The sequence below is a fragment of the Podarcis erhardii genome, assembly GCF_964252035.2.
Source record: "Podarcis erhardii genome assembly, chromosome: 2".
Classification (NCBI taxonomy): Eukaryota; Metazoa; Chordata; class Lepidosauria; order Squamata; family Lacertidae; genus Podarcis; species Podarcis erhardii.
This window is the reverse complement of record NC_138498.1, coordinates 114395549-114412368: the sequence shown is the minus strand read 5'-3', so window position 1 is coordinate 114412368 and position 16820 is coordinate 114395549. Positions and strand designations below refer to the sequence as shown.

The following is a 16820-nucleotide window of genomic DNA, read 5'->3' as shown; positions in this document are numbered from 1 at the left end:
GTTTTGAAGTGTGATCCTGTCCTCTGGGGTGTTAGCCACCCCTCCCATGATGATGATGATGATGATTTATTTATGCCCCACCCATCTGGCTGGGTTTCCCCAGCCACTCAAGAACCCAAGTGTGTGGCCAATTCATGCTAAAGTCCAGCAAAGGATCCCATCCTATAAAAGGTGCTGAGCAGTCTGCCAGAAATTGGCCCCTGGGTGCTATTTTTCCTATTTCTGCTTTGGCCGGTCATGGGGAAAGCAAAGTAGACCAGGAGGACCATGCCATCTCCACCGTTTTGATGTTGTCCTTGCTGGGGGGGTCCTTCCAGTCCCCCTCTCCCCCTTCCACATCTCTTTTGAAGGTTCAAGCTCCCAAGTCGGCGGCAATTATTTGTCTTCTCTGCAGGCCAATTTGTCTTCCTTGCACAGAAGGTGCCAACAGAGCCCTGAAGATGAAGCCAGGTGCCACATGCAAGGACCACGGTGAGTGCCTCAGGCTACCCCAAGAGCCACCCATTTGGGGGATGGGTCAAGGCTCAGAGGTAAGGCTTGCCACTGTGAGAACAGAATGCTGGACTAGATGGGCCATTGGCCAGATCTAGCAAGCCGTCTTATCTCCTTACTAGTTGGTCCCTTACCTTTCCCGCCCTGACCTGGCCACAGTGATCCATGCGACGGTCACCTCCAGGCTTGACTACTGTAATTCGTTCTACGCGGGGCTGCCCTTGAAGCTGTCCCAGAAACTCCAGCGGGTGCAGAATGCTGCAGCGAGGCTCCTCACGGGGTCTCTGCCATGGGAGCATATTCACCCAGTGCTTTTCCAGTTGCACTGGCTCCCGGTGGAGTACAGGGTCAGATTTAAGGTGCTGCTTTTGACCTTTAAAGCCTTTCACGGCCTAGGACCCTCGTACCTATGGCACCGCCTCTCCCAGTATGCCCCACGGAGAGCCTCAAGGTCCATAAATAGCAACACTCTAGAGGTCCCGAGCCCTAAGGAAGTTAGATTAGCCTCAACCAGAGCCAGGGCCTTTTCAACACGGGCTCCGGCCTGGTGGAACACTCTGTCTCATGAGACCAGGGCCCTGCAGGATCTGATTTCTTTCCGCAGGGACTGTAAGACAGAGTTGTTCCACCTGGCCTTTGATTCCCTCCCCCTCTTTCTTTTTCCTTTCTCCTCCTGTGATGAGGCTGCATTTTAATATTTTAATGTTGTCTTTTAATCTTGTTTTTAAGTTGTATTCATTCAACTTGTTTTTATTATTGCTTGCTAGCTGTCCTGAGCCCGGCCTTGGCTGGGGAGGGCGGGGTATAAATAAAAAATATTATTAGTATTATTATCATTACCAAGAGAACTGAACCATGGAGGAAGCAGCTATTGACACAGGTTGATAGCCCAGCTCCTCCCAACCGCACAAACAATATAATAAAATAATAAATTTTTATTTATACCCTGCCCTTCCCAGTTCAAAAACCGGGCTCAGGGCGGCTAACAACAAATTTAAAACGCTTTAAAACACTTGATTATAAAAGCAGCATAAAATACAGTATGAAAACATGAATAACAATAAAATTCAAAAATCAAAAATCAATTAGATAATCCCCAGGGCTAAGGTAAAGGTAAAGGGGCCCCTGACCATTAGGTCCAGTTGTGACCGACTCTTCCCGCAGGAGCGGTACCTATTTATCTACTTGCACTTTGAAGTGCTTTCGAACTGCTAGGTTGGCAGGAGCAGGGACCGAGCAACAGGAACTCACCCCGTCGCAGGGATTTGAACCACCGACCTTCTGATCGGCAAGTCCTAAGCTCTGTGGTATAACCCACAGTGCCACCTGCGTCCCTAATCCCCGGGGCTAGGTGGCTGAATTGGTTCTACTTAGGCCAGCGAGGAGGCCAGGGGAGAATTAGCTGTGGAGTCTCAGACCGGGTGATCTTCATAAAAGGGGAGGGGGAGGGAAGGGAAGGGAAGGGAAATAAAAGATCAGGCTGAATTCAAATTAAAGGCCAGGCAGAATAGCTGTGTCTTACAGGCCCGACGGAAGGAGGTTAAATCCTGAAGGGCCCTAATCTCATGGGACAGAGCATTCCACCAGGTTGGAGCCATCACTGAAAAGGCCCTGGCCCTGGTGGAAGGTAGTCTGACTTCCTTAGGGCCCAGGACCTCTAAACTATGGTTATTCATGGACCTTAAGGTCCTCTGCGGGGCATACCAGGAGAGGTGGTCCCATAGATACGAGGGCCCTAAGCCACAAAGGGCTTTAAAGGTCAAGACCAGCACCTTGAACCTGACCCTATACTCCACCGGGAGCCAGTGCAGCTGGTAAAGTACCAGGTGAATATGCTCCCATGGCAGTGACCCCGTGAGGAGCCTCGCTGCAGCATTCTGCACCCGCTGGAGTTTCTGGGACAGCTTCAAGGGCAGCCCTGTGTACAGCGAATTACAGTAGCCAAGCCTGGAGGTGACCATTGCATGGATCACTGTGGCCAGGGCGGGGCGGGAAAGGGAAGGGACCAACTGCTTAATGCGGCGAAGGTGGAAAAATGTCGCCTTGGCTGTTGCTGTAACCTGCGCCTCCATGGAAAGGGAGGCGTCAAGGATTACACCCAAACTCTTAACGGAAGGCAATGGCACTAATTGGGCCCCCGCAAGAGAAGGGAGTTGGTCCCTCATCCCCATGCCATCCCGACCCAGCCAGAGGACCTCTGTCTTCGAAGGATTTAGTTTCAATCGCCTCCCACGAAACCATCAAACAATGAACAACCACGCCCAGTTTTGCTAAAAGAGAAATGAGGAAGAGACTGTGATCTCCTCTGCTGGTAAGTCAAGTTTCTCCTTGCACCAGCTGTCAGCTTATGGGAGCCATGCTATGACAACTTTGGCTCTTTGATTGTATTCCGCCATTGTTTTCATCTCTCACCTGTTCATTAGAAGGACTTAGAGCTGATACCTGAGATTGCAGGTGGGGGAGAATTTCAATTCCGTTTGCACTTAAAGGCAAACTGACCTAACAGGTAACAATACGTGAACCAAACGCAGCTATGCTTTAAAATTTGCGCTTCTCTGGATTTTGCAAATGCAGTTCTACGGACAAGTCGTTTGTACAAACGTTAATATGCTAGAGTGAAGTGTGTGCATATAAATGCATATGTTGGTGAAAACGACACACAAAAAATACGTTAGATCAGGGGAAATTGCTTTGTGAAAATGTGTACATACATTTTCATACAAAAAAATGAGTGAATTTGCACCAAAACTCAGGAATTTTCACAAGGACTTAAAACATCACTAACTAATGTGGAGAACCAAACTTAAGATTGGGGGAAAAATGAGGAATTGAGAGCAACTGAAATAGACATATTTGCCCAGCCCTACTTGATGCTGCGTTTTTCCTCCTCCGCCGCGATCCCTTTTCCTTTTGTGTCGGAACTCTGCCTTACACAGAGTCAGACCATTGGTCCCTCTTGCTCAGCACTGTCAACCCTGATTGGCAGTGTCTCTTTAGGGTTTCGAAGTCTTCCCCAGCTGTAGCTGGAGTCACCGGGGATTGCACTCAAAGCACATTCTCTTCCACTGAGCCCCTTCCTTTTCAGAGTGGCTCAAAAGCATCAGTATTGCACAAGGAAGATTCTTGCACGTACTAGGGAAGTTCAGGTTTCTGCAATTACACTGAAAGTCACTTAAGAGGCTCTGTTGCAAGCAATCCCCTTTGTAAAAAGAATTGGAAGGTTTTGCAGTTTGGAAAGTGTGTGGGGGGGAATGCATTGAAAATTCCCAGAGTTCCCTGGGAAAAAGGACTGATTGCTAAACCAATCTAGGAATATGGGGGGGGGGTGATAGGGGTCCCCTAACTACTTTCAGCATAACTACATTTCCTAGGATTCTTTGAGGAAAGCCACAAGTGTTTTAAGTTGGTATAATACCGCTTTACATCTGTGATGCAGAGGTGGCCTTTGATAATGCTGGTGTTATGTCCCATTGCCTGTCCTTGGATCCCAGGACTTGCTCTCTTGCCTAACAATGCGCATGACCCGCTTGATCTCTGCCATATACCATACTTTTCACTCTATAAGACGCACTTTTCCCCCTCCAAAAATTAAGGGGAAATGTGTGTGCGTCTTATGGAGCGAATGCAGGCTCCATGGCTTCAGCGAAGGCAACGTGAAGCCTCCAAAGTGCAGAGGGAGTGCTCCCGCCGTGCTCCGGAGGCTTCCCCTTGCTTTTGCTGAAGCCTGGAAAGCGAGAGGGGTCAGTGCGCACCGATCCCTCTTGCTCTCCTGGCTTTGCTCCGCTGGAGAGGCACTGTGCAGCTTTCCCTCTCTGCATAGCACCCCTTCAGCGAAGCAGGAGGAGAAATGGAAAGGGCTCCGTTTTTCCTGCCGCTTCGCTGAAGGGGCGCTGCACAGAGAAGGAGATTATTTTTTTTCTTGTTCTCCCCCTCTAAAACTAGGTGTGTCCTATGGTCGGGTGCGTCCTATAGAGCGAAAAATACGGTGATTTGATTCTAGGACACCTTTCCCTCCTGTAACCAAGTAGGCTGGGCCTCGCTCCCCAGGCAGAAAACTCAGACGTTTTCAAGCACACAGTGACACAAACCTTCATACCTTTGCAGAGTTGCAGTTGCTGAGTTTGGAGGAAGTGGATGCCCAGTTCATATCTTTGGATAACAAGAGGATGGGAGTACAGATCAAGACAAGGAGAAGTGTAAGCATGGCATTTCCTGCCCATGGAATTCTGGGTAAAAAATGGAGTTGGGAAAGCCAATTGAAGCTGGGAAGTATGAGCTGGGGGCAGGGCACATTATTTCTGAGGGTCTGGGTGGTTTTTTTTTAAAAGCCTGAAACAAAAAACAAAAATACTCTTGGAAGTATACTTTTGAAAGCAATATTTCAAGATTGATATGGTCACAGGCAGCTCACGCTGCTTTGACTCTGTCGAGAGCCAAGTTTCACAGCTGTTAGTGATGGCAGTATTGCAACACTCTTAGAACTTGATGTTTCTCAAAGAAAACTTTAAAACATTGCATCATACCGGACTTCTTCAGGCATTAGGTCCAGCAGTGCAATCCGTCTGCCAAGAGCATATTTTCTCCTAAAACTGAATACGCACCATATTCATGTTTTGGGAAATTCTACATTTCTACATAGGTTTTATGGATTGTATCCTAGGTAGATTTTTATTATTTCAGCCTAGGCACCAAAGATGATGATTAGAATGTCAAAAACTACAAACATGTGAGGCTGTTATCTGGGACCGTTTCAAGTTTGACTTTCCATGGCAAAGAAAGAAAGAAAGAAAGAAAGAAAGAAAGAAGCATAGAAGTATTTGCTTCCTGCTGCATAGCCTCTCTGCGTGATACTGCAGCAAGTGAGGCTTATGCAATCATCGTTGGCCGGGAAGTAGTGAAAGGGGTTTTTTCTTTCTGTCCAAAGTAGATGTTGCCAGGAGGCTGAATTCAGATCAGGTATGGTTTATACAAAGAAGTTGAATTATGAAATGGGTGCAGAAAGAAATTCTGAATCAGAACATTTTTTGGGAAGAGTAAAATTGGGCAAGCATATGGGAATAGAAAGTGAACACACTGTGCTGTAGAGCATGAAATTGTTCAGTCTTAATTATGAGATAACCAATGGAAAATCTCAGCTTTCAACTGGAGGGAAATCCCTAGCAAGAATGCTTTAAGATCAGCCCAAGAAAGTACAGCATTTGTTGTTTAGTCGTTTAGTCGTGTCCAACTCTTCATGACCCCATGGACCAGAGCACGCCAGGCACTCCTGTCTTCCACTGCCTCCCGCAGTTTGGTCAAACTCATGTTCGTAGCTTCGAGAACACTGTCCAACCATCTCGTCCCCTGTCGTCCCCTTCTCCTTGTGCCCTCCATCTTTCCCAACCTGAGGGTCTTTTCCAGGGAGTCTTCTCTTCTCATGAGGTGGCTAAAGTATTGGAGCTGCAGCTTCAGGATCTGTCCTTCCAGTGAGCACTCAGGGTTGATTTCCTTCAGAATGGATATGTTTGATCTTCTTGCAGTCCATGGGACTATCAAGAGTCTCCCCCAGCACCATAATTCAAAAGCATCAATTATTTGGCGATCAGCCTTCTTTATGGTCCAGCTCTCACTTCCATACATCACTGCTGGGAAAATCATAGCTTTAACTATACGGACCTTTGTTGGCAAGGTGATGTCTCTGCTTTTTAAGATGCTGTCTAGGTTTGTCATTGCTTTTCTCCCAAGAAGCAGGCATCTTTTAATTTCGTGACTGCTGTCACCATCTGCAATGATCATGGAGCCCAAGAAAGTAAAATCTCTCACTGCCTCCATTTCTTCCCCTTCTATTTGCCAGGAGGTGATGGGACCAGTGGCCATGATCTTCGTTTTTTTGATGTTGAGCTTCAGACCATATTTTGCGCTCTCCTCTTTCACCCTCATTAAAAGGTTCTTTAATTCCTCCTCACTTTCTGCCATCAAGGTTGTATAATCTGCATATTTGACGTTGATATTTCTTCCAGCGATCTTAATTCCGGCTTGGGATTCATCTAGCCCAGTCTTTCACGTGATGAATTCTGCATATAAGTTAAATAAACAGGGAGACAATATACAGCCTTGTACTCCTTTCCCAATTTTGAACCAATCAGTTGTTCCATATCCTGTTCTAACTGTAGCTTCTTGTCTCACATAGAGATTTCTCAGCAGACAAATGAGGTGATCAGGCACTCCCATTTATTTAAGAACTTGCCATAGTTTGCTGTGGTCGACACAGTCAAAGGCTTTTGCATAGTCAATGAAGCAGAAGTAGATGTTTTTCTGGAACTCTCTAGCTTTCTCCATAATCCAGCGCATGTTTGCAATTTGGTCTCTGGTTCCTCTGCCCCTTCGAAAACCAGCTTGCACTTCTGGGAGTTCTTGGTCCACATACTGCTTAAGCCTGCCTTGTAGAATTTTAAGCATAACCTTGCTAGCGTGTGAAATGAGCGCAATTGTGTGGTAGTTGTAGCATTCTTTGGCACTGCCATTCTTTGGGATTGGGATGTAGACTGATCTTCTCCAATCCTCTGGCCACTGCTGAGTTTTCCAAACTTGCTGGCACCTTAACAGCATCATCTTTTAAAATTTTAAATAGTTCAGCTGGAATATCATCATTTCCACTGGCGTTGTTATTAGCAGTTCTTTCTAAGGCCCATTTGACTTCACTCTCCAGGATGTCTGGCTCAAGGTCAGCAAGCACACTACCTGGGGTGTACGAGGCAGCCATATCTTTCTGGTATAATTCCTCTGTGTATTCTTGCCACCTCTTCTTGATGTCTTCTGCTTCTCCCTCACTTGCATTTTGCTTGCCTTCTCTCCCCCGCTATTTGTAAGGCCTCGTTGGACAGCCACTTTGCTTTCTTGCATTTCCTTTTCATTGGGATGGTTTTCGTTGTTGCCTCCTGTATAATGTTATGAGCCTCCATCCATAGTTCTTCAGGCACTCTGTCCACCAAATCTAAATCCTTAAACCTGTTCCTCACTTCCACTGTGTATTCATAAGGGATTTGATTTAGATTGTGGCTTACCGGCCCAGTGGTTTTTCCTACTTTCTTCAGTTTAAGCTTGAATTTTGCTATAAGAAGCTGATGATCTGAGCCACAGTCAGCTCCAGGTCTTGTTTTTGCTGACTGTATAGAGCTTCTCCATCTTTGGCTGCAGAGAATATAATCAATTTCGATGCTGCCCATCTGGTGATGTCCATGTGTAGAGTCGTCTCTTGTGTTGTTGGAAAAGTGTGTTTGTGACGACCAGCTTGTTCTCTTGGCAGAACTCTATTAGCCTTTGCCCTGCTTTGTTTTGATCTCCAAGGCCAAACTTGCCAGTTGTTCCTTTTATCTCTTGATTCCTTACTTTAGCATTCCAATCCCCTATAATGAGAAGAACATCCTTCTTTGGTGTCATTTCTAGAAGGTGTTGTAAGTCTTCATAGAAATGGTCAATTTCAGTTACTTCAGCACCAGTAGTTAGTGCATAAACTTGGATTACTGTGATATTAAAAGGTCTGCCTTGGATTCGTATCAAGATCATTCTATCATTTTTGAGATTGCATCCCAGTACAGCTTTCACAACTCTTTTGTTGACTATGAGGGCCACTCTATTTTTTTTACGGGTTTCTTGCCCGCAGTAGTAGATATGATGGTCATCCGAACTGAATTCACCCATTCCCATCCATTTTAGTTCACTGATGCCCAGGATGTCAATATTTATTCTTGCCATCTCATTTTTTACCACATCCAGCTTACCAAGGTTCATGGTTCTTACATTCCAGGTTCCTATGCAATATTTTTCTTTACAGCATTGGACTTTCCTTTTGCTTCCAGGCAAATCCACAACTGATCGTCCTTTTGGCTTTGGCCCAGCCGCTTCATCAGCTCTGAATCTACTTGTACTTGTCCTCCGCTCTTCCTCGGTAGCATGTTGGATGCCTTCCGACCTGAGGGGCTCATCTTCCAGCGTCATAACTTTTATATGCCTGTTGTCTTTGTCCATGGAGTTTTCTTGTCAGGGACACTGGAGTGGCTTGCCGGTTCTTCCTTCAGGTGGATCACGTTTGGTCAAAACTCTCCACTATGACCCGTCCAACTTGGGTGGCCCTGCACGGCATAGCTCATAGCTTCTCTGAGTTATTCAAGCCCCTTCGCCACAGCAAGGCAGTGATCCATAAAGGATAGTAAAAAGTACAGCATTACTATGAACTAAATTAATAAGGTCTGTGTACGGATTTAATCTGGATTAATTCATCCAGAGTACTTCAGATAAGACCTGTCTCAAAAGAAGATGAGACAATTCATTGTCTCTTTGCTGATTGCATGCAGATTTTCAAAGCACCGGAAGTGAACTATTATGGCCTGGGTAGCAATTCCGCCATTAAATTGATTCATTCGTTCCTTCCCACAGCGCCCAACGTGCATTTCCGCAGCTCTTCAAGACAAGAAAATGTTTTCCGAAGGAACTGATGCCTCTGAAGTGGTGACGGACAGATTCCTGTGTAGTGGAGGAGGGAGAGCTGTCGAGGCTGCCACTTGCAAAGGTCATTTTGCTTACAGTGTGGTGTAGTGGTTAAGAGCGGTAGACTCGTAATCTGGTGAACCGGGTTCGCATTTCCGCTCCTCCACATGTAGCTGCTGGGTGACCTTGGGCCAGTCACACTTCTCTGAAGTCTCTCAGTCCCACTCACCTCACAGAGTGTTTGTTGTAGGGAAGGAAGGGAAAGAAGAATGTTAGCCGCTTTGAGACTCCTTCGGGTAGTGATAAAGCGGGATATCAAATCCAAACTCTTCTTCTTCTTCTCTACATGGGGAGGGTGAAGCATCCCTGGTTAAACAGAGCAGGAGTAAGGCCTTATCCAGACCTCTGCTTCTTCCGGGTATGAGGTTTCTCTTTTGCCTCACTGCTTTCCCTGGGCTAACCCCCTGTTTACCCCACAGAATCGTAACAAATGTCCATCAAGTTTTCTTCAGAAGACGTGGGACGAGCAGAAATGTGAGGAGCCCTTAAGAGAAGTTTTCAATAAGCTCCTTCATCTGAATTGGGGACTGGAAACCTCAGTCCAAATGTGGTCCTCCAAGCCTCTCTGTCTGGCACCCCTAGGCCACTGCTTTCGCACCCTACTTAAGAGCTTTAGTCAGACTGGAAAGTGTCCTTGAACTTTTGTTTGTCTGGATGGAGGAAAAAGTGTGGTGTATGAGCAGAGGAGCCAGGTAGCCCCTAATATTGAGTAGGCGTGGGGCGCAGGCCGGCTTAGCCTTCTGCTAGGCCGCACTGGTCCCCACGGCGTCTCCCATACTGCACAGGCCAGGGCAGCCTTCTGTGACGTCATGTCCTTTGGAGGAGGTCAAGTCCACGCGCTGGACCCCCTTAACATTGAGGGGGCCAGGGCCTCTTCAAACAAATATCAAGGGGGCCCAAGACACCTTGGCTCCCTACAGATGGCACTATAGGGAGCAAGAATGTGTAGAAGCTATCCCAATGTACAAAGGTTAAAATTTTCATCTGTTGCTCCACCCTCTTTTCCCTCTGGTCCTGTTTACCACTGACGTGTGCCCCCCCCCAAAAAAGGTTGCCCAAGAGGGAATGTGGCTCTCAGGGTAAAAAAGGTTCCCCTGATCTTAATGAAGCTGGCAACCTTGGATATCTGCATCCTTTGTAAGTGCAGGATTCCCTTTCCAATATAGAATCCAGCAGCTGACATTGTGACAACTTCCATTCAAAGCAGAGATTCCCAAATCGTGTGGTCCGTGGCGTTTTTGTAGTTGAGTAGGGTTGCAACCAGGGACGTGGGTGGCGCTGTGGGTTAAACCACTGAGCCTAGGACTTGCCGATCAGAATGTCAGTGGTTCGAATCCCCGCGACGGGGTGAGCTCCCGTTGTTCGGTCCCTGCTCCTGCCAACCTAGCAGTTCGAAAGCACGTCAAAGTGCAAGTGGATAAATAGGTACCGCTCCGGCGGGAAGGTAAATGGCGTTTCCGTGCGCTGCTCTGGTTCGCCAGAAGCGTCTTAGTCATGCTAGCCACATGATCCGGAAGCTGTATGCCGGCTCCCTCGGCCAATAAAGCGAGATGAGTGCCGCAACCCCAGGGTCAGTCACAACTGGACCTCATGGTCAGGGGTCCTTTAGGGTTGCTATGCACCCAAAATTTCCCAGACACAGCCGGGATTTGGCTGTTGGAGACAGTGTCTCGGCAGAAATCGCTTTGATGTCCGGGAAAATCTGGACATATGGCAACCCATGTTGGAAGTGTGGATTTTGGCAAATTTCCCTAAGAATAGCTCAAAAACTTCGGGGGGAAAGCTCAACAAAACTTTTACAACTTTGGCTTTGCGAAATATGGCAACCCATATTTGAAGAAATGTGAACTTTCTCTTCTGTCTAGAGCTTTTGTCAGCTTTTAATCCTTTGGTCCTTTTTTTCAGGTGAATCCGGAGGATCATTGTTCGTGGAACGGAGGGAGAGACTCTTCCAAGTAAGTGAACCTCTAAATGTATCCTGACCCTGCTGTTTTTCTTGAGATCTAGTATGGGGCAGTGGTTTTTAAAATCTGACACACAATCCATTGCATAAGCTTTTCACATCTCTTCCCTTCGCCCTGCCCCAATTGATTTAAGCAAGATCCAGAGATCTACCAAGAAATAGATCCCAGCCTACTTCCTGCCCACCCCTTTCATAGGGGGCTGTTGTAGTGTTTTGGGTCGCAATAAGCTTTTGTATCTTTGCCACTGTGAATTGCATATTTGCTGTTCTGTCTTTTGACCCATTTGCTTGCCTCTCCTGATCAGGTGGGCGTGATCAGCTGGGGCACGTATAACCCTTGTGAAAAGAAGAGGAAGAAAAAGAAAGATGGGGAGACACGGGAAACAGTTCGGGATCCCCCTCCAGCGAACCATAAACCACGAGATTTCTACATTAGTCTCTTTGGTGTGCAGGACTGGCTGAGGCAACACCTGGGCCAATCCTTGAGGTTTATTCCGAAGGAATGAGCCACCAAGACAAACTCACTGTTGCCCAGGAGTGTTTGCTAAGATGTCAGTCCCTTGGACGCTTATTATAAAATTATCTTGATTATGTGTGGTATGTTTGTGTTGTTTATGCCCCTGGCTGTAGGATCAGAACTTAATTTGTGGCAGGGCTCATCAGTTTGTAGCCCTGAGTTGCGGATTCCATGGGCTCTGCTATTTCACATTCTTCTAAAAATAGATTAAACCAGTGATTCTTCATAGCACTTAATGCAATGCTCCTCGCCAGTGTTATTTTTCTAGAAAAAGAGGTGACGGGACTCACCATGAACACCTCCCTTGTTCTCTTAGAATGGCAATGGTGCCCATCAGAGAAGTGCTGGAACTGAGTTCTGGCTGAAAAAAAGCCCTGCTCCTTGCCAATGTAAAAATCACCTCTTATGTTTAGTCAAGTTACAGTGGTACCTCGGGTTACATACGCTTCAGGTTACATACGCTTCAGGTTACAGACTCTGCTAACACAGAAATAGTACCTCAGGTTAAGAACTTTACCTCGGGATGAGAACAGAAATTGTGTGGTGGCAGTGGGAGGCCCCATTAGCTAAAGTGGTGCTTCAGGTTAAGAACAGTTTCAAGTTAAGAACGGACCTCCAGAACGAATTAAGTACTTAGCCCGAGGTACCACTGTATTCTCACTCAGTAAAGAGCCCTTCCAATGTGAATTAAAATCTTCCTGCTTGTTGGTTCTGCCCCTTTTGTTGCTTCCTGTTGCATAGGACAACGTCATTACTGATGAAGAGCCTGCTTATTGTCCCTTGAATAGCGATTCTTATTTGTCCCTTGATATCAGTTCTTGCTCTCACAATACAAATTCCTGTGCATACTTCAGTTACTGACTTCCTCTCATTTTTCCTCCTTTCATTGCTTATAAAGCAAAAATTTGGCTATATATTATAAAACTATTTCACTGTAGCACAACTAAAAAGAAAGAGATGGGAGGAGATCATAGTTCATAAATCGATAAATTAAGGGTTTATTTGTAAGTAATTCCATTGCCATGTTCCACAGGAAGCAATCCCAGGGACGCGGGTGGCGCTGTGGGTTAAACCACAGAGCCTAGGACTTGCCGATCAGAAGGTCGGCGGTTCGAATCCCCGCGACGGGGTGAGCTCCGGTTGCTCGGTCCCTGCTCCTGCCAACCTAGCAGTTCGAAAGCACGTCAAAGTGCAAGTAGATAAATAGGTACCACTTCGGTGGGAAGGTAAACGGCGTTTCCGTGCACTGCTCTGGTTCGCCAGTTGGTCACGACTGGACCTAATGGTCAGGGGTCCCTTTACCTTTACAGGAAGCAATAGAAGGGCCTGAATCTGCAAAGAGAGAGCTTTTAATTACAGGGAACAAGCTGAAAACTCTCATTGCTAGTCCACTGTGGAAAATATTCCCACTTCTCCATCCATTTCAGCTTGTTCAAGAGCAGTTGGAACAAGCTTTATAGGTGATTTTCCTTACCCCAATGCAACACAATTAAACTGGTTAATATGGGGGGGGGGTGCATATTACTATTTCCGTAACCTCCTTTGAGACAGGCCAGCCTTTTATACCAGACTGGTACATCACTACTCCCCATTCCCTATGTTGAGATAATATGCTTATTATGTCTCTTATTATAAAGATAAAACCTTGAAGTGGCCCGTCTTAATAAAAACACATTTATAGCTTAGTAAAACAAGTCGTGCTCACAGCGAAAGCTGTTTTTCACACTGATACTTTCAGTATGTTCAAATGTGAACCAAACACTTTCCTGTATTATTTAGGTTTAGATAATATGTCCACGTCGCTTCTATCCCAGACATGTTTTTTTAAAAAAATAGCAGTTGTTTGTTTTTGATGTAGTTCTGTCAGATGTTGCTAAAATTATTTTAGTTTGAGTTTAAATAATAGTTGCAATGTATTTTGGTTGTTTGATTTCTCAAATCCGTTATTGAAGTTGGATATTTTGTGGAATGCGGTCTTGTTTTTCTTTAAAAAGTGAAAAACGTTAGTAACATTTCACTCATTTGAAGGGGGGGGGGAATGGACATAAATCAATTGCTCTTTCATGGTGAGGGGCTCATGCCTTTTGTTTGGTTCCCAATGCTAGTCTTGCTGATTCAAGTAATTCTGACTTAATTGGGGTTTCTCAACTCTGCATCAATAATCAATATTTTAGAATTGTAATGCTAGTATTTTATAAGGTTTTCATGCTATCAACCTTAATTCAAATAAAATAAATTTATTTCCTGTGTGCCTGAAGACTAGGTTTTCTGTGTGCTTATATGAAGGGAGACTAATTCCCCACTTAACATGGCAGTAGTCGCAGAATTTCCTAAATCAACAATTAAAATACAACAGAAAGAGCTGCCCATAGATGAACCGGTGGGATCAGGAAACCAGGATTTCTTTTTAGCATTCTCAAGGGATTGTGGGGCTGGGATTCTGAACACCTGCTAGCCCCAATGGTTATGTTCCACCTCTACTGTCAGAGGCAATATGCCTCTGAAATACCAGTGCTGGGAACCACAGTGCTGTTGCACCCAGGTTCAGAGGCATCTTGTTGACCACTGTAAGAATAGGTTGCTGTACGAGGTGGGTCATTGGCCTGATCCAGGACGCGCCTCTTAAGTTCTCCAGCAGCGGTTTGATGTGCAGCAGCTAGCAAGGACAGCATTTCACTCTACACCAGGGTTTCCCAAACTTGGGTCTCTACCTGTTTTCGGACTACAATTCCCATCATCCCTGACCACAAGGATGATGGGAGTTGTAGTCCCCCCAAAAAACCAGCCGGAGACCTAAGTTTGGGAAACCCTGCTCTACACCATGAAGAGCTGCTGTGCCTGCTAATTAACCTGCTATAAGATCAACATCAAAAAAAGGAAGATCATGGCCACTGGTCCCATCACCTCCTGGCAAATAGAAGGGGGTGAAATGGAGGCAGTGAGAGATTTTACTTTCCGGGGCTCCGTGATCACTGCAGATGGTGACAGCAGCCATGAAATTAAAAGACGCTTGCTTCTTGGGAGAAAAGCGATGACAAACCTAGACAGCATCTTAAAAAGCAGACACATCACCTTGCCGACAAAGGTCCGTATACTTAAAGCTATGGTTTTCCCAGTAGTGATGTATGGAAGTGAGAGCTGGACCATAAAGAAGGCTGATCGCCAAATAATTGATGCTTTTGAATTATGGTGCTGGAGAAGACTCTTGAGAGTCCCATGGACTGCAAGAAGATCAAACCTATCCATTCTGAAGGAAATCATGCCCTGAGTGCTCACTGGGAGGACAGATCCTGAAGCTGAGGCTCCAATACTTTAGCCACCTCATGAGAAGAGAAGACTCCCTGGAAAAGACCCTGATCTTGGGAAAGATGGAGGGCACAAGGAGAAGTGGACGGCAGAGGATGAGATGGTTGGACGGTGTTCTCGAAGCTACCAGCATGAGTTTGACCAAACTGTGGGAGGCAGTGGAAGACAGGAGTGCCTGGCATGTTCTGGTCCAGGGGGTCATGCAGAGTCGGACGTGACTAAATGACTAAACAACAACAACAACATTCTCTTCATTTCAGACCTGGAGCAGGTCAGACTATATTTCCCCTGGCAAACCTAGCAGAAATCTGGGAGTTACATATTTACCCTGATTCGAAAGAATCGAAACTCCACACCCATCGCTGCCCACTTCCTTCATGCAGTCACTTAACAGAGATAGGCCTCTTTAGCAATCTTTCCCCCTTCTTTTGCGCCAAAAAAACGAGGAAGTTTAGAAGTGGGTAAATATTGCAGTGTCTGAAAATGCAAATACAGGGGGAGGAGCAGGAATTGGATCATGGCTGTGGGGGGAAATCTCATTGTCTAGCAATGCTGGGGACCTGGCCTAACCCCAGACCCCAGTAATCCCCTGGAATGTCCACATTCTGAAAATCTCCTATGTGTTCAAACTGGGAATTCCCCCAGTTGGCTTTACTCCCTTCCTGACTTCAAGACGATTCTGGGTTTCCCCCATCTGGATTCCTATCCACCTGCAGCCACAATATATTCTTGCTTCTCCCCACCCCCACCCATCGCCTTGGAGTTGCTTCATGGACTTTGCCATTTCCCAAAACTCAGCTGCTTTCTCGGGGTGGGGCTAGAGACCAGCACATCTAGCAAGTGGAGCGGATCACCTAAAATTTCACAAGTAGCTGGACTGCAGTGGTGCTGCCCAAACAGAAGCTGCTAGGACTCAGAAAGACAACAGACCAGGGAGAACCAGAAATGCAGTTTTTTTGGGACCAGCTGTTCTGTATTCTCATTGCCCTCGGGGCATTTTATACAGGTAAGCTGTCACAGCCAGGGACAAATTGCTTATGAGAGCTGTGAATTTCACACAGTGCCTAATTGTAGTCAGTTGGTGCCTTGAGGCCAGAACTACTTCAGCCTCAACCAAGAGACCTGTGGCACCTTAAAGACTAACGCATGTATTTATTTACGATTGTTAAGAATTGGGGGGGCGGGACGGGGTTTTTTGACTGAGTCGTCATTTAAAGACAAGCCTACCTAATTCACAGTTTCTGAATACGCAACTAGAAACACAGCCATCCTTCAGAAATTTTGCAGTGCAAAATGTGAATATACCAAAATGCATTAAGTCAGGGATAATTGATTTGTAAAATGGTGTACACAGAAAACGTGAGAGAGATGCATTAAAAATGCTGATCAGTTTTCATGGAGACTTTAAGAAACAAAATCACGACAGAAGCTTTGGTGGACTAAACAAACTTTGTTGGATGGTGAGATGGACTTTAGTACTCAAAACTTCGTGACATCGTCATAGAGAAATGTGTTTATATGTTGGTTTTGCTGCTACGGACTAACACAACTACTGACCCTCTTACCTGGAAATTTCTCTTTGAGATAATGCTGTTTGGGATAATTCATTCAGGATATTTGCTTTGATGCAGAGCAGCTGAAAAGAATTCAAAGCCCTTTTGGAAATCCTATGATGAATGTTGATGCTAAATATTTGCCAGATATTTTCTGAATACTCATTTCCCCAATGTCGACAATTTATGTGATTTTTGAAAGTATTGAGTCTCTGGGTAGCTGGCGTTCAATGCTACTCATTATCCAGCAATTTGTCTGATTTCACATATGAAGCTCGGCAAAATAATCAAGGGGTTGTTGGGTGGAACGCTCAGATTTTGCATGTACTTAGCATGTTTTTATTTTTGAAATTTGAATCCAAAGCTTCACACTTAAATTCTGAGGGGCAAAATTGGAAAAGCAGGAAATCTGCAAGTGTACATTTTAGCTCCACTCAGGCCTCGGAGCCACTTCAAATGTTAC

At 45.7% G+C, this 16820-nt stretch overlaps 2 protein-coding genes across 2 annotated transcripts in view; both read left to right on the top strand.

The window, feature by feature from the left end:
• The window catches only part of C2 (complement C2), a 43303-nt gene extending 29560 nt beyond the window's left edge, over window positions 1-13743 (top strand). The window contains exons 14-18 of the mRNA XM_081852506.1: window positions 395-471; window positions 4597-4688; window positions 8908-9040; window positions 10924-10973; window positions 11287-13743. Coding sequence (XP_081708632.1) covers window positions 395-471; window positions 4597-4688; window positions 8908-9040; window positions 10924-10973; window positions 11287-11487 — 553 coding nt within the window. The 3' untranslated portion in view covers window positions 11488-13743. The remainder of the gene's footprint in view (window positions 1-394; window positions 472-4596; window positions 4689-8907; window positions 9041-10923; window positions 10974-11286) is intronic.
• A 1830-nt stretch (window positions 13744-15573) lies between these two features.
• CFB (complement factor B) overlaps window positions 15574-16820 on the top strand; it is a 30983-nt gene continuing 29736 nt past the window's right edge. The window contains exon 1 of the mRNA XM_081852603.1: window positions 15574-15810. Coding sequence (XP_081708729.1) covers window positions 15750-15810 — 61 coding nt within the window. The 5' untranslated portion in view covers window positions 15574-15749. The remainder of the gene's footprint in view (window positions 15811-16820) is intronic.